The 23,002-nt window shown below is 38.4% G+C and overlaps 1 protein-coding gene across 5 annotated transcripts in view; it reads right to left on the bottom strand.

Moving 5' to 3' along the window:
• The window catches only part of FRAS1 (Fraser extracellular matrix complex subunit 1), a 445,822-nt gene that overhangs the window by 92,986 nt on the left and 329,834 nt on the right, over positions 1-23,002 (bottom strand). For all 5 annotated transcript variants that reach the window (XM_036852337.1, XM_036852339.1, XM_036852338.1 and 2 more), the window contains exons 35-41: positions 22,526-22,558; positions 13,881-14,012; positions 12,653-12,778; positions 9,124-9,371; positions 3,523-3,671; positions 3,174-3,336; positions 824-959 (exon numbers count right to left, since the gene is read on the bottom strand). In XM_036852337.1, coding sequence (XP_036708232.1) covers positions 824-959; positions 3,174-3,336; positions 3,523-3,671; positions 9,124-9,371; positions 12,653-12,778; positions 13,881-14,012; positions 22,526-22,558 — 987 coding nt within the window. The remainder of the gene's footprint in view (positions 1-823; positions 960-3,173; positions 3,337-3,522; positions 3,672-9,123; positions 9,372-12,652; positions 12,779-13,880; positions 14,013-22,525; positions 22,559-23,002) is intronic.

Below are 23,002 nucleotides of genomic sequence, written 5' to 3' on the forward strand. Positions count from 1 at the left end.
CCCTGCTAAATGAGTTTCCGGTAACCAGGCTCAAATCCCGGGCACCGCGCTGGTCACAGACGCCTTCGGTCAGTGGCCTCTCTGTGGGAGCTGCTAGCCGCACACCAGTTAGAGCCACGCGCTGGCACTCAGGCCTCTCACTGCAGAGGCAGCAGGACGGTCACCTGCCAGGAGCTGTCTCAACTGCCCGTCACTGTGGTCTCAGCGGACCTGTGGACGGTATCCATCCTCTCCCCTCCCCTTCTCTGTGATAACCAGTGGGTCCAGGGTAGATGGTGCGGGGGGAGAGATGTTGAGGAGAGGGTCACAGAGAGACAAGCATGCATTTCAATTCATGTCATATCCTTAGAAAAAGCTGAGACGTAGGCTATGGTTCAGCTAAACTGCAGCTGCCTCACAATAAAAGGACAGGAAATTTTATTTCCTTGACACTCAATTCCGAGTGCAATCCCCAAGCCCCTGCGTCCCCATTGCTGGCACTCCAAATCCCCTCACCCTGCGCTAGTTTTTCCCATAGCACTGATTGACCTCCTGACGTCTTACACAGTTTTTTCATTTATTAGGTTTCTTATCTGTCTCCTCCCACCGGGATCTAAGGCACCATGAAAGTAGGGGTTTCTGTCTGTTTTGTTTACTGATATATCCCCAGTGCTTAAAAGAGTGCTTGGCATACAGGAAACACTCAATTTTTGTTGAGTCAATGAAACCTTCCCTCCTTCCATTTCTTTGAAATGGTTCCATTCCCGCTTTAGTTCTCCAGATCCAGGTTAATTGCAGACCGTTACCCACCTCCACGCTCCCTTCTCTCCAGGCCTGCTGTTACCTGTCCCCGTGTTCTCGATGCAGCCGTACTTGGGCAGGGCACTTAGTTTAATGACGGCGTCACCCTGGAGGCTGTCCTGATCATCAGCAGCAAAGAAATGGTGAAATGAGAGTGGGGCTCTCCCTCCCTCGTCAACCTAAGAAAGAAAAGATTGGAGAGAGTCCTTGGGCGGTTGCACGTAACTGCAGTAAAAGGAACTGAATTGAAAAGAGTTGCCTGGGGCGACCTTCCAGTACCAATTCCACTTCTTTGAGGAGGCAGATCCTCTACGCACGCACGAGATGAGGAATGTTCGAGCTGCTGGGACCGTGCAATCCTTCAGCGCCTCTCGAAGCTACACTCAGACACGGTGACTTCCATGTTTCCCTTCCAAGCTGTGCTTCCTTCCATGATGGATCTGGTTGTAAAGCAGCTCTGGCCCCCTCTAATCACCTACCTTGGAACAGCTGCACGACAGAATGGCTGCCTTCCTTCCGTATCAACGTTCAAAAGCCCGCAGCTACAGAATGATTCATCCAGTCCTCCCTTGGATACTATGAGGGTAGCTCTGTCCTATAGGAGTTCCCAGCAGGAAGTCTCATTTATCCCATGATAGTGTATGTTTATAGGTGTGCAGGAAGAAAAGGCTCACCATACCTGAAAGCTAGTGCTTATCTTACCGTCAAGGAGGAAAATAAATCGGTTATGAGTAAAAGCAGTTGCTCCAGCTACCTTTTTCCTTTAGGGCCCTGTTTTGTATGCTAACTTTGCAAGCTGACCCTAGTGTTTTTTGCTAGCCTGCTGGATATGAAGCCGTTTACTTCTGAATGACTATTGGCTAAATATAGGAAGATCTACAAGTTACAAAGTGGGAGGTCACCCTGACTCTGGGAATGGGGAAGGTCCAAACGATTGCCCCGAAGTGTGGACATGAAAAAAAAAAATGGGTGGAATATCAGAACCATTTAGAAACAACTCAGTTTTATGAATTTTCAGTTGTTCAACAAAACCAGGAGTCCTGAGTTTTTGGCATTATGGTATGTACATAGAGCAGAAGAAGGAAAGTGAATTAACATTTATGGAATCCCTACCATGAGCCAGTACTCTACTGGGGCTTTTTAGTGCTACTTTATTAATCATCAGAATAATCCTTTATGTAACAGGAATAGTAACACTTTAAAAATGAGGAAATTGGGACGTCTCTGGTGGCGCAGTGGTTAAGAATCCGCCTGCCAATGCAGGGGACGCGAGTTCGATCCCTGGTCTGGGAAGCTCCCACATGCTGCGGAGCAACTAAGCCCACGCACCACAACTACTGAAGCCCGTGCGCCTAGAGCCCGAGCTCCGCAACAAGAGAAGCCACTGCAATGAGAAGCCCGCGCACCACAACAAAGAGTAGCCCCACTCGCTGCAACTAGAGAAAGCCCGCGTGCAGCAACGAAGACCCAATGCAACCAAAAATAAATATAAACAAAATAAATAAATTTATTAAAAAATGAGGAAACTGAGGCTAAGAAAGATTATATAATTGGTCCAAGGTCAGTCAGCTAGTAACAGAACTGGCACTTGAATTCAGGTCTAGGTAACTTCATGATCGAGGTACATTATATTTCACCTCCCAACCCCAGGGAGCTGTCAATATTGTTTACAGTGATAAGTATCAATCCATTTAAGATGGGACCTGGGAGGCTTCCCTGGTGGCACAGTGGTTAAGAATCCGCCTGCCAATGCAGGGGACACAGGTTCAAGCCCTGATCCAGGAAGATCCCACATGCCACAGAGCAACTAAGCCCATGCGCCACAACTACTGAGCCCGCTCACCTAGAGCTCATGCTCCGCAACAAGAGAAGCCACCGCAATGAGAGGCCTGCACACCGCAAAGAAGAGTAGCCCCTACTCGCCACAACTACAGAAAGCCTGCACGCAGCAAGGAAGACCCAACGCAGCCAAAAATAAATAAATAAAATAAATTAAAAAAAAAAAAAGTGACCTGGGGACACTGTCCATATCCCTATGTTTTAGTTGCTGCAAACATTAGACTATAAATTCTTAAAAGATACATTCCTACTCCTACTGCTATATACATCTAGCATAGTATACAAAATATTGTACACATCTAGATTTATGTCTGGCACAGAAATACTTGTTGACTAATTAAATAATGTGGATATAATGATTTGATCTTCTGCATGTAATTATTTTCATACTTTTTGAAAAACTCTTGCTTGAAAGCCATATGTATCTTGATACTATTGCCTAGATATTTGAGGGGAAGGACTTGACAGCCAATTTAGGTAGAAATCCTTCATTCACACTGCCACAGACTCCCGCTCTCTACAGCACCCACAGTTCATTGATCTGAACTACTTACGGTGATAAGGTCAGCGAAAGCAATGACTTGGGGTGGATCCTTGACGGGAGTGATCATGATGGTAAACCTCTGATTGTCCAGGCGGTTGTGGTCCAAATCAGAGACCGAGAAGTGGAAGCTGTCAGTAACCAGATGACCACCGGTCTCAAATGCAGCTAGGTACCTACAAAGGCCAAGAGAAGAACAGAATGAATGAACTACACCGACAGGTCAAGTAAGATGACTGAATTTTTGTTTAGCAATGGGACCAGAGGTAACATAATCTTTCAAAGGAGCTACTGGTTAGTTGCTTACATATTTTAATACAATTTAAAAAACTTCTGTCACGTAACACCAGGTGGTTATATACCTAATTTTCTTGTTGTTGATGTCTTCCATTGTGAAATTGGAAACCTCTGAGAGTTCTTCCACCTCAGGTCCTGAGGTTCTTAAGAGAGCACCATACACAGGCAGAGAACTTAACTGAATCCAGATCTCTGGGTCGGGGGAAGAATCATCCTAATTAGGCAAATATGAGGCAAGACATGAATGCACGTTTGCAGGAATAAATATTTCCAGTAAAGATCTCGGGTGCTCCCTTCTCTACTAAATGGAAAAATCTCTTTCCCTTTGTGATAAAGCAACACCATTTAAACTGCATGAAAATCCCAGTATTTATTCCTCCTAAAATATCTTTTTGATAATGTCTTCTTTGAAGAGTAGCTCAAGATAATAGTGGGAAATGCACTTTAGGTATAGGGCGTAAAACAAAGAGATGCCCTCTGGTTACTATAAGAGCCACACAAGGTTTTGTTTTTATTACAAGCATCTAGTGAAGAGCAAAACACAGTCAGAAATATGTCATCCTTCTAGAAACACAGTTGTAAGATTCTTCTAGAGTTTCTAAGAATAGTTTGCTTTTTAGAAACAGGTAAAATTCCACTATAACATATGATAACAACAATTTTAAAATTCTGTGAAACAAAGAATGGAAGGTATTTAGCTTAGCCAAGGACTCACTTTAAGTAATAGTTAATGTGATAAAAATTTTAGTTTAACAAAAGAATTTAGGAAATTATGGATTTCATTCTACCTGGACCGAACCTATGGATGTTCAACCCCCAAGATGCCCAATATTAACAAAGATCATTTATTTCCCTTTCCTCTGCACTGTTTATTGAGAAATAAAATTGGCTTTCTGTGTTTCTACATGGACAATAATTGAATGTCTTAATGAACAATTTCTTCTTTCTTCAAGGATATTTTTGGAAATATCTAGGAGGGAGGCAACAACTTCTTGGAAAGATTCCCTGAGTCATTCATCTTTTAGAACAGCTGGCTGTGAGCATGAGGGCACTTTACACTTTACCACAGCAACAATGAAAATAAATATTGCAAAGCCAAGTGTATTTTCACATGCAAATTTGCATGGCTATGTTGTACAGTTAGTTGAGGTACGAGATCAGGAATATGAGCACGGCTGCCTGGTGATCTGGGGCAGCAGGTTTCAGTCAGCTCTCATTTCTATCCCCAGAGACCTTTGTTAAGTTGACAGTTCAGAGCCTCAGTGCAAGATCATAGAATTTTCCATATTTCTTCACATCACTTGATAACAGCATGGAAGGAATCTCAAATTCATCGAAGCTGCAAAACTTCAGAAAATTTCCCCTAAATTTATACTTTAAAAGTTTCTCTATTTTTCTACATGAGTTATCAAATACAATATGCAGGCTTCCAAAAGACTACTTCCTAATATTACTGTGAGTATCCTCTGAGAGGGAATTTTTAGAAGACAGCCAAGAATTCTAAGGTATTATCTTCTGAGATGGTGATAAACTACAAGGACAGAGCTCCTGGCTCTTGATTAGAATGAACAGCTTCTAATTCCACATTGCTAAATTTGGCAAAAAAATGCAAATTTCATGTCAGGCACAACTTATAATTTTTCAAATCTCCAATGACTGTTGGGTTTGAAACAGTGTGAAATCAGTTGGATTTTTTTTTTTTTTCTGAAAATGCTGTCATAATTTAAAGAAAATTACTATTTTGGGATGTCCAAGATACCATGGGTGAAAAATTCATAAGAATATAGACTTTGTCCTTATGTAATGTTTCTACTCAAAGCCCTTCTCACCCATTTTGTATTCATTCCCTTTTTAATTTTCTTTTTATTATTTATACATCTATTGACCCAACATTCAACAAAGGACTAGAACTTTGATGATTAACATTTATATATGAGCTCCTCTCTTATCCTGTCCCTGCGCCTACCATCACCCTGGATCTTGTTTCTTATTTCTTTGAATTTCTTCATATAGTTTGATATAGTATTACAAAGTAGCTTCAGTTTTTTTTAACTTAAGGGAGTTAGACACTCCTCTTGTGGAATCTATTTTTCTTTTTACTCAGTAGCAGACTGCTAAGGTCCATTAATGTTGTTCTGTGCAGCTATAGTTCATGTGTTTTGAGTGTTCTCTAATATTCCATAGAGTAAGTACACCACAAGATATCCTGTTGATGCTGATGGACATTTGGCTTATTTCGATATTTTTGCTATTACAAATAGACTACTGTTACAAATAGTATTGCTATGAACATTCTTGTATATATTCTTGTGCATATCTTGAGTACCTGTGAAAGTGCCTCCTGAATAGGAATCTAGGAGAGGAAAAATTAGGGCATATGAACATTCATCCTCACAAGACAAGGCCAAATTCTTTCCCAGAGTGGTTGTTCCAATTTACAGTTCCATTAGCAAAGAACCTCCGGTAGATCTATTTCCTCTCCAACATTTGGTATTTTCATACTTTAAAATTTTTGCTAATTGAATTGGTATTAAATGGTATATAGTCTTAATTTGCTTTCCCTGATGTCTAAAAAGGTGAAAGTCTCTCCTTATGTTTATTGGCCCTATGGGTTCCTCTTCTAAAATTCCTGCTGATGTCTTCTGTTCATTTTTCAAATGGATTATCTTTATCTTCTTGATTTGCAGACGTTCTTTATATTTTCTTTGTTATTTTTGGTTATATTTGTTGTAAATATCTTTTTCCAATTTGAAACTTGTTTGTTTTTTTGTATTTATGGTGTGTTTGGGAGAACGTAAATTTAATTTTAATATAGTCAAATTTATCAATTTTTTCTTTATAGTTAGCACTTTTTGTTTCTAGTTTAAGAAATTCTTCCTTTTCCCAATATCATGAAAATATTCGCCTATATCCTATAAAGAATTGTACACTTTTACTTATGACACTTAAGTACTTGATTTGCTACAGTTAGTATCTGTGTAGGGTATGAGGTAGCAGTACAAGTTCTTGGTCTTTTTTTACATATGAATAGTAATTTTGTGCAGATTCATGTGTTAAATAGTTTCTCCTGTTTCCACTGATCTGGCTTGCTATAGCTGTTTTATATTACGGTCCCAAGTGTGGGTCTGTTTCTGAACTCTAGTATATACCAGTGTATACTGCTTTCAATAGTACAGGTTTATAATGAATCCTGATACCTGCCAGGGGAAGCCCCTGCCCTCCTGTCATTCGTTTTCAGAATTTTGGCCCTTTGTTGTTCCATATATATTGTAGAAGCAGCTTATCAAGATCATAAAAAGTCCACTGGGCTTTTGATTGGAACTCAGCTGAATGGAAAGATCACTTGTGGGAGAATTGCTATCTCTTTGATACTAAATCTTCGTATTCATGAATATGGCGTATCTTGTCATTTATTTAGTGCTTTTTAAATGTCTGCCAATTAAGTATTACAATTTTCCCTGTAGAAGTACTGTCTGTTTTTTGTTAGATTTAGTCCAAAGAATATAATTTTTGTGATACTATTATAAGTGGTATCATCTCTTTAGTTACATTTACTGGCTATTTTTGCTTATGAATAGAAATGCTATCACTCTGTTGACCTTCTATCTGGCCCCCTGGTAAATTCTCCTTTTATTTCTAAAACTTTGTCAAGAGACTCCTTTAAATTTTCTTTATAGTCAGTCATAGCATCAATTTTGTTACATTTATACCTAATATGTGTTAAGTAATATTATTATAGATAGTATCTTATTTTGAATTAGTGTATTTTTGGCTGGTGCATAGAAATCTATTAGCTATTTAAGATTAATCTTATATCATCCTCTCCATATTACAAATGAGAAAACTGAGCCCTAGGGAGTTTAGTGACTTGTCAAGGGTTATTACGCTAGTAAAAGTGGTGAGCTTAGATTAGAACCCATTCACTCTAACTATAAAACCCATACCACCCCTTCCTTACTTGTTTTCTTGCAGTACATAGCAAATTGTGTACAGGAAACCACCATTAAGAAGCAAATCACACAGAATTCCACTTTTGCTTTTTGCTTCTCCCGACATCACTTCACCCTCTTGCAGTTCATGATACTCTAATTAAGAACAGGCTGACCTGTTCCTATCCTTTTATATTCTGCTCCATTTATGACCAGGGTTTCAGATGGCTTTTCCAACTTTTCTGGATGTTCACAGCAAACTCACTAACTATGCACGTCTAGAAAAAACTTCCCCATGACATTAAGTACAAAACTCTTCTACAACCGTCAGAGAAAGTTAGTGTATAACTTAGCTAAGTGTTTAAAATATGCTATGCTTTCAGTGAGCTAGGATAATTCTTTTGGAGTCTTTCCACTCTAGTGGGTAAATTCACATTCAATCAATTTCTGAAAATACATGTTCAGTTGCCAATGGGCTTGCATTTTCATCTGCAGCTTATAATATGCAGTTGATGGGAAGGAACTGCTCCTGGAATCCTATTTTGGTCTGTCAAACATTTTTCAAGCCTTGGTGATCTACTGATTAAATCTGTATACATACATTTTTATGAATTCGTGTTTCATAAGATTCAAAAGACCATAATCTATGGTAAGAATCACCCATCAATTAAAAAACAAAATCGAAGGTGTTCAGAAACTATACTAGACCCATGAGAAGGATCAGGGTGGAACGCAGTTTCCCATAATTTAAGAAAAGACAATTTTAGGGGAAAATCTGTGCAAAAGCAACTGAAGCAATTGTTCCCAGGCCAATGCTTTATCTTAATGCTACTATTCAGGACTAGATTTTGTAGCCAGACTATTCAGCTCAGAAAAGAATTACTTAAAACTATATAGTGTTTTTTTTTAAAAAGGCCAGGCTATTGGTGGAAATTTTTAAGATTAGCAAAGGAAAAATTCAATACTAAGAATGATTACCATTCAGACAATTATTCTTATTTTCAGCGTATTTGTCAAAACTACTCATTATTATTTTTACATGGAGAGTTCACATCTGTTTACAACATACTTAAATGAAAAATAAAATTAATTATCCTCCTTATCCTTAGCTCCAGAGGTGAAGTCAAGGAAAGAGGATGAGTTTAATTTAGCCAGGATCACTTATCAAATTAAGGTCAGATTGGTGGAAAAAACAACAACAGAGTTCCTGAATCTACCCTTAGTCCCCGAACCACACTGCTTCTCTTGGGGCACTGGATGGAGGGTGAGTCAGGAATCCTGCCACAGGAGCATGCCAGCACTCTGTCCAGAGCTGGACCTGAGACAGACGCTGGTGAAAAGCGGGCCCTGAAATACCATTACTTATTAGTCACTGGCTAGGTGAGTTCTTCTAAAATGCTCTTCTCCTAAAATTCCCATTTGAAATATTATCGATGGAGCTTAAAATATGGGGACTTGGGCTTTTTGACACTGGCACTATTTCCAGGTGACAATCACCCATCCCTACAAACAGGGATTTCATCAACGTTCTGCTCATTCACTTGTCTGCTTGGGAGAAGGTGGGAGCAGCTGGAATAAAGAGTGTAACTACTCCTAAGAGTAGAACGATAGGGAAGGGGAGAAAAAAGTTCTTTTACGGCCATATGCCTGATGGCCCAAATATTCAGCCCTGGCATCCCTTTCTAGTCCGCCTAGTCAGAGGGTGCAGCGGACAAAAAGACAAACGGAAGAACTTACAACGTAAGCAAGATGTGACCTAGTGATTATAGCTGTGCTTTTACTGGCAACGGTGATGCTCAGAGAGGCGCCAGCAGCCAGCCGAGGTCCCCGGGCCTCGGACAGTGACACCTCCACCCTCACATCCACCGTTGCTGCTGAGATGCCGTCTGTAACTGAGATCTCCATGCTGTCGTCCCGGGCAGAGGATCCATCGTGTAGATACTGCAGAACATTTTCCTCTACATCCTCATATGTGAAAGTGTCACCTTTCAAGAATAAAACAAATTGCAAAAAAACCAATTACTTCTGGGAATAACGCTTTTCATTTCCATAACACCTTTGTTCTCAGGATTTCAAAGTACATATAATAAACTCCCAGAGTTTACAAACTCTGGGAGTTGTAAGCTAATTAGTCCAACCACCCACCCAATATAAGATTCCCTTTATACTACCCTTGCAAAAGGGTTATTTAGCCTGTCCTTCAACACGGCACAAGGTGGGAGCCTCACTGATTTGCAAGGGAGCTACTTCCACTGACGATAGCTGTAAAATTCTTTTAAGTTTTTAATCATGTTGAGCCAAAATCTGCCTCTAAGCTTCACTCATCACTCTTCGTTCTAGAGAATAAAGAACATGCTTCTGTTCTTTATGATAGCCCTTCTAGAATCTAATCTTGATACTGAAGATTTACTGAAAAAGTTAAGAAGGTAAATTATGCTAGACAAACCTGTAAGAGATCTTTGTTCTAACTGAGAACATAAGGTTTTTTAAAATTAAAAAACACTTAGAAATTGAAAAATATATTTAAAGTTAGAAACCTAAACTGTGTAAGTCTAGAGTACTAACTTGTGATAGATCTGATAGGCGTGGTGTGAAAAAAAAAGTCAAGGTCATAAATGTCTAAGAAAAATAGGTTTAAACAAAATTTAAAATAAAAAATTTTTAAACAGCAGGATTCATTAGAATTCTAGAATCTCCAATATTCAATATTAAAGTTTATCAAAATTGTTTGGTCACAGAACCTTTTTTATGAGAAATTCTACTTAGTGCCATGGGTCCCAATGAGTCCACAAGCACAAATGAGGAACTGGTCTTCTTGGATGTTTTATTCAATTCTATTTCTTCATAGATTATTGACTGCCATGTTTGATGTTATATAATGAAACAAAATAATTTATTTATTCTTTGTATTCATATTCTAAGCCTTCTCTTTCAACATTGTGTTAATGTGATTTACTGGTGCTAGTGGTAATGTGCCTAAAAAAAGTAATAAAACTAATACTTTACAAATATCTTTAGAACTCGTATATTAATTACACAAATATAGGTTAAATATAATGGTAAAAAAATCGGCTATGACTGTTATGCTCCTAACATAGTTCCCTTAGGATGCCAGAAATTTATCTTTTTTTAAATTTAACATCTTTATTGGAGTATAATTGCTTTACAATGGTGTGTTAGTTTCTGCTTTATAACAAAGTGAATCAGCTATACATATACATATATCCCCATATCTCCTCCCTCTTGCGTCTCTCTCCCACCCTCCCTATCCCACCCCTCTAGGTGGTCACAAAGCACTGAGCTGATCTCCCTGTGCTATGCGGCTGCTTCCCACTAGCTATCTATTTTACATTTGGTAGTGTATATATGTCCATGCCACTCTCTCACTTCGTCCTAGCTTACCCTTCCCCCTCCCCATGTTCTCAAGCTCATTCTCTACATCTGCGTCTTTATTTCTGTCCTGCCCCTAGGTTCTTCATAACCATTTTCTTTTTTTTTTAGATTCCATATATATGTGTTAGCATACAGTATTTGTTTTTCTCTTTCTGACTTAATTCACTCTGTATGACAGACTCTAGGTCCATCCACCTCACTACAAATAACTCAATTTCGTTTCTTTTTATGGCTGAGTAATATTCCATTGTATACATGTGCCACATCTTCTTTACCCATTCATCTGTTGATGGACACTTAGGTTGCTTCCATGTCCTGGCTATTTATTGTAAACAGAGCTGCAATGAACATTGTGGTACACGACTCTTTTTGAATTATGTTTTTTTCAGGGTATATGCCCAGTAGTGGGATTGCTGGGTCGTATGGTAGTTCTATTTTTAGCTTTTTAAGGAACCTCCATACTGTTCTCCATAGTGGCTGTATCAATTTACATTCCCACCAACAGTGCAAGAGGGTTCCCTTTTCTCCACACCCTCTCCAGCATTTACTGTTTGTAGATTTTTTCAGGATGGCCATTCTGACTGGTGTGAGGTGATACCTCATTGTAGTTTTGATTTGCATTTCTCTAATGATTAATGATGCTGAGCATTCTTTCATGTGTTTGTTGGCAATCTGTATATCTTCTTTGGAGAAATGTCTGTTTAGGTCTTCTGCCCATTTTTGGATTGGGTTGTTTGTTTTTTGATATTGAGCTGCATGAGCTGCTTGTAAATTTTGGAGATTAATCCTTTGTCACTTGCTTCATTTGCCAATATTTTCTCCCATTCTGAGGGTTGTCTTTTCACCTTGTTTATGGTTTCCTTTGCTGTGCAAAAGCTTTTAAGTCAGAAATCTATCTTAACGATACTTCTTTTGTTCAGTAAGTTTTTTAAAAATCTGCCTTTGTGACTCCTAAGTGCCTATTTGTTGCTCTTACAAATTCAATGTACCTTCAAGGTCAAAGATTTGACACCCTCTCTCTGCAGAGATATTCAGAAAAATGCATTATTACATGCCTATTAGGAATTATATAAAGGTTTTGAGAAAATACAGATTGTCAGAATAAGTATACAGCATCCCAAGGTGACAAATTTGAAAGGGATAATATTCACTTCAATATATGAGAGCCGACTATTAAAAATTAGATTTAGTTGTGTTCTTGCACTATTCTGAACTCCATAAACAATCAGCATGTATTATTCTTTATAATCAGGGAAAGCGCAATAGGTATTATTTTGGAAAGCTGGGCACATTACCACCCTTTTTTAGTGGGTGAAGAAACATGTAGTTTACACTCTCAGAGTCACAGTGCTTAAAATATTGTGAAGCTTCACAGACCAAAATAAGGAAGACAAATTTATCTCCATGAACAGACCATGGGAAAGTGGCAGCTGACAACTCATGTAAGGTCGTTCTAAATGCATTTACTCCAGGTTTCAGAAATCAACAAATTTTACCTACAACTTGAGGAAATAGCTTCATAGTTTTGGGGTGTGGGTAGTGGTACAGAGAAAGAAGTCCCAGATACTACAGCCAATGGACTAAACACTAAAGGTTTTTCCTTTCTACGTATCTCTTTATAGTTTATCCCACAATGTTGCTTTACTTCTTGCCTGAGACATAAAACCGACTGCAATGCGAGAACAATATTCTGTGATAACATATATGAGAAAAGTGTCTAAAAAAGAACGAACATATGCATACATATAACTGAATCACTTTGCTGTACACCTGAAACTAACACAACATTGTAAATCAGCTATACTACAATAAAACTAAAATATTAAAAAAAAAAAAGAAATCCAAGCAGGCCAATGACAGAGTGAGCAGCTACCTGAGGCCATGGGCCCTGGGAACCCAGCTGTGTACTTAAGGAGCACGCCATGCTGGGGAGGTTTCCGGAGCTCAAAGAGGAGTTCTTCAGGCACTGTCTCCGTGTCTCTTACTACCAACTGAAGTCCTGCAGTCAGGAGAATAGAGCATAGTGAGAGGATGTGTACATTAACAACTGTATACTCTGGGTACAGTAAAGCCCCAGGCCAAGCTGGAAGCCGTGTTGTGGGTAATCTGATGGGTAGAAGAAAGTGCTGTCTAATTTGAATCAACTACAAAAAAGAGTGAAAACTTGATAATACAGTCAGTTCCCAAATTACAAGTAGGTTCTTCCAAAAGTTAACTTACGAGTAGGTAGTTCTGAATTCAGAATACCTTTTTTCTTCCATACAAATGAGGGAATGGTAGCCCATGAAAAGGTCAGTCCTGACTGACTGGGTAGGTTTCCTTCCAGAAAATACTCTAAGAAATTGTGTTTGCTTTTCATCATTTCTTCCCTCCTCCTTTCTCTGAATCTACAGAAGAGCCAAGTTATTTTAACAATGGCTGCTCTGGTTATCACTGACATGAGAAGGAGTGGGGCAAAAGGGACAGTCATCTTTGTATCTGTGGCTTGTTTATAAGTTGGATGATAAGTAATTTTAGGCCAATACCCATAGGTAGGAACTGGATAAGGATGTGTAGAGCAAAGCTTACAAAAATCACAATACCCACTATTGGCTCTTAAGATGTTCTTGGTAAAAGAATAAACGTCTAAAAAGTAAGTATACTAATAGGTAAATAAAATCACATATAAAATAGGTGGGCCAAATCTAACTCTTCACAGCTTCTGAAGGTTATGGTGACTTGTCACTCCTACTGTTACTCTTTACTTTCTAAAGAGAAAACAAGAGCAGTCATTGAAACCACTTCCCTCTCTTCTCTTCTCTGCTCTGTGTTACTTTATATTTTAGCAATGGCAACAAATCAAACTCCTAGAGACTGGAAAATAAATTCTGTGTTGTATTCCATCACTGAGCATTGGCTTCTGAAGGGTTTATTTCCTTCTCTCCATGCTGCTTCCATATGCATGGTAATGGGCAGAGGGATGGCTATGGATGAGATGCCTGCAACTTCTGGAAGAGAAGGTCACTACTTTTTGGTAACAGTGAAGAGATTTATACAGGGACTGTTACTGAAATATGGTTCCATTTCCAAAGCCATGTTTCTTTCAGGTTCCCAGTTCTTACCTATAGAAGTGCTGCCTCCTGGGCTGACTTTAAGCAGTGGAGCTGTAACCTGGAACACTGGCGGGTGCCGATCAATGCGAAGTAAGTGAACGGTGAGGGCCATCTCTGGACTTGTGTGCCCTCCATCCGAAACTAGAAAGAGTACACACACACACACACACACACACACACACACACACACACACACATCAGTTTGTAGTCTGGTCACCTGTAGGCTAGTTCTATAAATATGTAGCCAGAAGCTTTTTTAGATTACCTTAACACTTTGAAGAGATGCTTATAAATGGAAAAAGTAAGCAAGCAAGATACTGTGAGCTATTCTACAAAGCTCTTTCTACTGAATAACAAAAAAGCTAAAACCATAACAACAAAGTCATTCTAAGAAGCAACTTTCACAACAAGGTGATATTGACAAATATTAGTGGAAGGGATAGTAATACAAGATATGCACTCTTAGGTGATGCTGGTAGAAGCTTTTATTTATGGAATATTTTAGATTCAATTCATTCTTCCAATGTTCCAGAGAAATATTTTTTTCAGGATATCTCTGTTAGAAATGATGTCTGTCTCATTAGAAAATAATTATTTAAAAGGATAGAAAATGTCTACACAGATCATTCTAATGTCATTTGTTTGGAAGTAAGCAGACCCATTTTTACCTGGTCATTATGCACGATGCACTAAATGGAAGACACCTTTGTGAATAAAACATTGACCTTAAGATTTTATTCCCCTGGATTACCTGACATCCAAGTGAGCATTGATCACTGGAGAGAAATGAAAGCAGATTTGCCAGACCCTTGATTCTTATTTCCACTTTCCTATATCTTAACACGCCTTCCCTTCACTAAAAGCCAGGTTTGGAGGAACACCTGCACCACCCACTCATGGTTGTATTTATCTGCAGTGCCTGTTGAGAAAACTGCACTGTTGATATTTTAAATGTGTGGTATACTTATACATGGGTTGGTTACAAGAAACAGGTTTCCTTCACTACTTTCTCATGGACTTAGTTAACAAGTCAGTAGGAATCTGACCTCTACTTCAGCCAAGTGAACCATCACTTAGTGACTCCTGGTAATGATTCCAACAGGTTTTAGATTTGTCTTTTCCTTGAGAACACATCTAAAAGATATGGTTGAATTTTATAAGGTACATTCCATGTCCTAGAGAAGTCCAGAAATAGCCCTACTGAAGGAGAGAAGATAGTATCCCTGTGAGAATGAAGGTTTTATGGCTCTGGTCATTCAGTCAAATGTCAAAGTTATTGCATCTGCTTCTTTGTGCTCAATCTTTTGTGGTCTCTGGATGGTCATAGGTAGGGACCAATGATTCTTAACTTTTGGGAGTTTGAGGACAAAAGTACAAACTTTTTCATAAATTTCAGTGGATTCAGGATTCTCTGAAGTCCCTGGAAACTAAGTTAAGAAGTCCCTTTATTAAATAAAAATAAATGATCGCAAAATACAATTCTATCTTTTTAATGTTTTACATTGATTTTATTTTTAAGTGGGGGGGGGCCACCTCAGGGAGTCTTCACCATCCTTACCTTACAGAAGAGGAAAGGAAAGGCCCTAAAACTTAAACAGCTTTGGTCATATCGCACAGCTGTCGGTGTGACCAAGGTATATCCTTGTCTCTATAAGTAAAGTGAGGAAAGCTGTTTTCTGGTACATGTAACATAACAACAAAATATACCATGAGGGTGAAGCGCTTTGCAAGCAAACATAAGAACTTATAATCAAAATTTAGTAATTACATGTCTAGCCCTCTCTTTAAGCAACGTTTTTGATTTCTCTGAGAGATAGTCAAACTGCCTCTTTGGTCAGATGCCTCCTGTAGGCACCATTCACCCTGTGTGTTTTCCTCGCTCTGGATGGTTCTGTAGAGCAACTGTGCTTGTCTTGAGCACTCGGGTCAGGAATATCAGTTTGCTGTCTCAGCTTAGCTGATTAACCAAATGAGCGGTTCTCCCTTATTCCATGGGTTAATGTCAGGGCTTGGGCTTCTTGCTGCCTTAGTTCATTATGTGTCCAAGTTAAATTTTTCTCTCACAAAACTCTGCTAAAAGAGATGGCTTCTTTCCTACCAGATTCCAAAAGTTTTTCTCTTTTAAAAAAAAGGAACCTCATACCTTTCACAACAGTCAACTCAAAATGGATCATGGAACTAAATGTAAGCCACAAAACTACAAACTCTTAGATGATAACATAGTAAAAAACCTAGATGATCTTGGGTATGGTGATACCTTTTTAGATATGACACCAAAGACACGATTCATGAAAAAAATAATTGACAAGCTGGATTTCATTAAATTTAAAAACTTCTGCTCTGTGAAAGAAAATGTCAAGAGAATGAGAGGAGGACAAGCCACAGTCTGGGAAAAAATATTTGCAAAAGACAGATCTGATAAAGGACTCTTATCCAAAATGTACAAGGAACTCTTAAAACTCAACAATAAGAAACAACCCAATTAGAAAATAGACTTAAAACCTCAACAAATACCTCACCAAAGAAGGAACAAATGGCAAATAAGCATATGAAAATATGCCCATCATCATATGTCAGCAGATAATTGCAAATTAAAACAACAATAAGATCCTACTGTGCACCAATTATAATGGGCAAAATTTGGAACACCGACAACACCAAATGCTTGTAAGGATGTAGAGCAAAAGCAGCTTTCGGGCTTCCCTGGTGGTGCAGTGGTTGAGAATCTGCCTGCCAATGCAGGGCACGCGGGTTTGAGCCCTGGTCTGGGAAGATCCCACATGCCACAGAGCAACTGGGCCCATGAGCCACAACTACTGAGCCTGCGCGTCTGGAGCCTGTGCTCTGCAACAAGAGAGGCCACGATAGTGAGAGGCCCGCGCACCACGATGAAGAGTGGCCCCCACTCATGGCAACTAGAGAAAGCCCTCTCACAGAAACGAAGACCCAACACAGCCAAAAGTAAATTAATTAATTAATTAATTAAAAAGGCTTCCTCCCTCTGCCCCTCCCGCCTTTAAAAAAAAAAAAAGGAGCTCTCATATATTGCTAGTGGGAATGTAAAATGGTTCAGCCACTTTGGAAGACAGTTTGGCTGGTTCTTATAAAACTAGACATACTCTCACTATACATACAATTCAGCAATTGCACTCCTTGGTATTTACCCAGAGGAGTTGAAAACTTAGGTCTACACAAAAAACCTGCACACAGATGTTTATAGCAGCTTTATTCATAATTGCCAAAACCTGGAAGCAGCCCAAGATGTCCTTTAGTAGGTGAATGGATAAACTATGGTACAGCTGGACCATGGAATATTATTCAACACTAAAAATAAATGAGCTACCAAGCTATGAAAAGAAGGAGGAATCTTAAATGCATATTACTAAGTGAAAGAAGCCAATGTGAAAAGGCTACATATTGTATGAGTACAACTATATGATATCCTGAAAAGGGTAAAACTGTGGAAGACAATAAAAATAGTGGTTGCCAAAGGTGGGGGGAGGTGAATAGGCAGAGCACAGAAAATTTTTAGGGCAGTGAAAATACTCTGTATGATATTATAATGATGGAAATGCCACATGGCAAAAATGCCATACCTTGGTCTAAACCCATAGTATGCACAACACCAAGAGTGAACTCTAGAGCAAACTGGACTTTGGGTGATTATGATGTGCAAATGTAGGTTTATCCTTGGTAAAAAGTGTACCATTCTAGTGAGTGATGTTGATAACTGGAGAGGCTATGCTATGCATGTGTTGGGGCAGGGGGTATGGGGAAAATGTCTGTACCTTCCTCTCAATTTAAAACAAATATATTTATTTATTTATTTTGGCTGCACGGGGTCATAGTTGTGGCATGTGGGACCTTTAGTTGCGGCATGCAGGAATCTTTTAGTTGCAGCATGTGGACTTCTTAGCTGTGGCATGCATACGGGATCTAGTTCCCTGACCAGGGATCGAACCCATGTTCCCTGCATTGGGAGCACGGAGTCCCACCTGCTGGACCACCAAGGAAGTCCCCTTCCTCTCAATTTTGTTGTAAACCTAAAACTGCTCTAAAAAGTTAAGTCCAAAGTAATTTTTTTTTTTTTAAATCACTCAACAGTAAAAAAAAGAACCTTAGGCAGAAACAAGATAAATTAATTTAAGGTCGGCCCAAGGTCCATTTCCTTTACTCTGTATAATAGGTTCATGGATCATTTAACATAAAGTCCTGGAGAAGGTTAATAGTTAACCCCTTCACCTATTCAAGCTTTCAGGTAAGTATTGAGGCTTGGAAACCAAACTGGCACACTACCATGATACTTGTTTTGCATGACCATAACACAGACAGACAGACTAAATTAAATATCTCATACTCAGAGTCAGAAACTTGTATTAAAATCCTGGTTCTACTGCTTACCAGGTATGGAAACATGAGCAGATTACTGCTCTAATGACCCTTAGTTTCCTCAGCTTTCAAATGCTAAAATAAAACCTGTCCTTACAATATTGTTATTAGGATTAAATGAGACAGCTTATATTATAAATTGTTTTGTAAAATGTAAATTGCTGTAATCTGTTGTATCTTATTACCGATGTATGAATTATCTAGAAGTCTGTCACTAGAAATGAGCTGATACTAGGTTCTTTTCAACAATGACAGAACACTAGAAAAAGAAATAAAAGGCATCTAAATCAGAAAGAAAGAAATAAAACTGTCACTATTTGCAGATAGCATGATATTATATATAGAAAACCCTAAAGAGTCCACCAAAAACCAAGAGAACAAATGAATTCAGTACAGTTGCAGGATGCGAAATCAATAGATAAAAATCCGCTGCATTTCTATACACTAATAACAAACTAGTAGAAAGAGAAATTAAGAAAATAATCCCAGTTACAATTGCATCAAAAAGAATAAAATACCTAGGGATAAATTTAACCAAGGAGGTGAAAGACCTGTACAATGAAAACTATATGACATTGATGAAAGAAACTGAAGACATGAATAAATGGAAAGATATTCCACACTCATGGATTAGAAGAATTAATATTGTCAAAACGACCATAGTACCCAAAGCAATCTCCAAATTCAATGCAATCTCTATCAAAATTCCAATGGCATTTTCCACAAAAATGAGACAAACAATCCTAAAATTTGTATGGAACTACAAAAAAACCCCCAAATAGCCAAGCAGTCTTGAGAAAGAAGAACAAAGCTGGAGGCATCATGACCCCTGATTTCAAACTGTATTCCAAAGTTATAGTAATCAAAACAGTATGGTATTGGCATAAAAACAGATATATAGATCAAAGGAACAGAATAGAGAGCCCACAGATATAAGGTCAATTAATTTATGAAAAAGAACAAAGACTATAAAATGGGGAAAGGACAGTCTCTTCAAGACATGGTGTTAAGAAAACTGGACAGCCATATGCAATAGAAGGAAACTGAACCACTAGCTTATACCATACACAAAAATTAACTCAAAATGGATTAAAGACTTGAACATAAGACCTGAAACTATAAAACTCCTAGAAGAAAACATAGGCGGTAAGCTCCTTGACATCAGCCTTGGCTTTTTGAATTTGACAACAAAAGCAAAAATAAACAAGTGGGACTACATCCCATTTGCACAGCAAAGGAAGAAGCTTCTGCACCGCAAAGGAAACCGTCAACAAAATGAAAAGGCCACCTACAGAATGGGAGAAAATATTTGTAAATCACGTATCTGATGAGGGGTTAATATCCAAAAAAAAAAAAAAAAATATATATATATATATATATAAAGAACTCATACAACTTAATAGCAAAAAAACCCACAATCTGATTTTTAAAATGGGCAGAAAATCTGAAACATTTTTCAAAAAAGATACACAGATGGCCAACATGTTCATGAAAAGTTTCTCACTCACTAATCATCAGGGAAACGCAAATCAAAACCACAATGAGGGGGGCTTCCCTGGTGGCGCAGTGGTTGAGAGTCTGCCTGCCAATGCAGGGGACACGGGTTCGAGCCCTGGTCTGGGAAGAACCCACATGCCGCAGAGCAGCTGGGCCCGTGAGCCACAATTACTGAGCCTGCACGTCTGGAGCCTGTGCTCCGCAACAAGAGAGGCCGCGATAGTGAGAGGCCCGTGCATCGGCGATGAAGAGTGGCCCCCGCTTGCCACAACTAGAGAAAGCCCTCACACAGAAACAAAGACCCAACACAGCCATAAATAAATAAATAAATAAATAAATAAATAATTTAAAAAAAAAAAAAAAAAAAAAAAACCACAATGAGATATCACCTCACACCTCTTAGAATGGCTATCATCAAAAAGACAAAAGATAACAAGTGTTATGAGGGCATGGGGAAAAGGGAACCTTTTTATACTGTTGGTGGGAATGCAAATTGGTGCGGCCACTACAGAAAATAGTATTAAGGCTCCTAAAAAAATTAAAACTAGAACTGCCACATGATGTGGTAATCCCACTTCTGGGTGGGTATCCAAAGGAAATGAAATCAGTATCTCGAAGAGATATATGCACTCCCATGTTTATTGCAGCACTATTCACAACAGTCAAGATGTGGAAACAACCTAACTGTCCACTGGTGGATGAATGGATAAATAAAACATGGGAATATAATGTACAGCATAGTGACTATAGTTAATAATACTGTATTGCATATTGGAAAGTTGCTGAGAGCAGATTTTTAAAGTTCTGATCACAAGAAAAAAAAATTGTAACTATACATGGTGACAGATGTTAACTAGACTTATTGTGGTGATCATTTTGCAATATATACAAATATCAACTTATTATGTTGTACAACTGAAAATAATGCAATGTTATGTGTCAATTATACCACAATAAAAAAAATAAAAAACCAATGACACAACCCTAAAATTTACTATTAATTCACGTGTGACTTTTTAACCCTCAAAGAAGAAAAGAATATCTGAGAGTTTGAGGGAGATGACTTTATCCCTACTAAGATTTATCCCTACCTGAAATATAATAGGACATATGGATGGTTGATTCTAAGGGAATAATCAATCCCAACTAAACAGCTGTTTAAGGATTTATGGTCATCCATCCTCACTCTAGACCTAAGTAAGAAAGCCTGTCTCTATTTTGCATCAGCATAGATGCCAGGTCTGATTCTGCTTTTGCTTATTGGCACTCAGCTTCTATTGTACTTGAACTAAAACTAGGATGCTGAGGTCTATACACAGCTATCACAGCTCACTGTCTGGGTCATAACACTTCCAACAGAAGGCTGTTTTATCTACATTGAAAATCTGTTGTTTAGTGTAGCCACCATCATTAATGATCTTAGCTAAATCACCTGGATAACGTGCTGCAGCTTCTGCACCAGCACTTACTGCTTCACCTTGCACTTTTATGTTAAGAAGACGGCTTCTTTCCTTAAACCGCATGAACCAACCTCTGCTAGCTTCAAACTTTTCTTCTGCAGCTTCCTCATTTCTCTCAGCTTTCATAGAATTGCAGAGAGTTAGGGCTTTGCTTTGGATTAGGCTTTGGCTTAAGGGAATATTGTGGCTGGTTTGATCTTCTATCCAGACCAATAAAACTTTCTTCCTATCAGCAATAAGGCTGTTTTGCTTCCTTATCATTTGTGTGTACACTGGAGTACCACTTTTAATTTCCTTCAAGAACTTTTCCTTTGCATTCACAGCTTGGCTGTTTGGCACAAGAGACCTAGCTTTTGGCCCATTTTGGCTTTTGACATGCCTTCCTCACTAAGCTTAATCATTCCTAGTTTTTGATTTAAAGTGAGAGATGTGTGACTTTTCCTTCACTTGAAAACTTAGAGGTCATTGTAGGGTTATTAACTGGTTTAGTTTCAATATTGTTGTGTCTCAGGGAATATGGAGGCCTGAGGAGAGGGAAAGAAAGAGAGGAATGGCCAGTTGGTGGAACAGTCAGAACACACACAACTTTTATTAAGCTTACTGTCTTATACGGGTGTGGTTCCTGGTGCCCCAAAACAATTACAATATTAACATCAAAGATCACTGCTCACAGATCACTACAACAAATATATTAATAATGAAAAAGTTCGAAATATTGTAAAAATTACCAAAATGTGACACAGAAACAGGAAGTAAGCAAATGCTTCTGGAAAAATGGCACCGATAGACTTCTTTACACAGCGTTGCCACAAACCTTCAACTTGTAAAAATTGCAGTATCTATGAAGCACAATAAAGTAAAGTGCAATAAAACGAGGTAAGCCTGTATGTGCCAATCACTATTTTGGGAGCTTTACACATATGTAATTATTATTTATTATCCTCATTGATGGATAAGGCATTCAGGTACAGAGACGTTAAGAAACTATTCCAAAGTAGGCTGAACCCCAGGCAGACTGGATCCAAAGTCTAAGATCTTAATCATTATTACCTCTTTTTAATAGATATTAGGACAAGTTGAAACTGGGCTTAAAGAACACTAATCTTTGGTATCCTTGGTGGATTATAATTATTTTTTTCTATGAATACAAAGTTAAGCTATTACTATTTTAACGAGCCATGTGATTATTTTAGAAGAAACTTATGTAACTTTTAAGTTGTTCTTAGAAAATAGCTAAAAGTAATGATGAAGAGAGCAAAAAGAAGGAAAAATTCCATTTTCTAATAAAATTGAGATTAAAATTTTCACCTGTGAAGTGGAATTTCACTGAGTCTGGGAGACCTGAAAGAACAGAAGAGAGAAAATAAGTATACTAAACATTTGGGGTCAGAAATAGATGGGAAAGGTACAAAATATAGGGCAGAGGTTAGACAAGGAAAGGACATTTTAACCTAAATTATTATGACTTAAGGGAAGATCACCAGGTTGTCTGCTAATGTTATGTTGACTTTAATGGTGCCAACACTAATTTTAAGTAACAAAAAGAATCACAGAGTGGAATAATTTTATATCACATCAGTTAGAGTGATTTATAATACATTCATTCAGATCCCATTTTACCAGTACATAAAATCCTACAAATCGGTGAATGTGGGTGATGTCGTAGATCACTGACAAGGCTTTCTGGTGGGTCAATTCCATTGTAGAATATAGTGATGCCTGGGACATTGATTTACACACTATAACAGTGTAAGAGATTTATCTCGTGGCATTTATCCCGTAGAT

Source organism: Balaenoptera musculus, chromosome 5 (genome assembly GCF_009873245.2).
Source record: "Balaenoptera musculus isolate JJ_BM4_2016_0621 chromosome 5, mBalMus1.pri.v3, whole genome shotgun sequence".
NCBI lineage: Eukaryota > Metazoa > Chordata > Mammalia > Artiodactyla > Balaenopteridae > Balaenoptera > Balaenoptera musculus.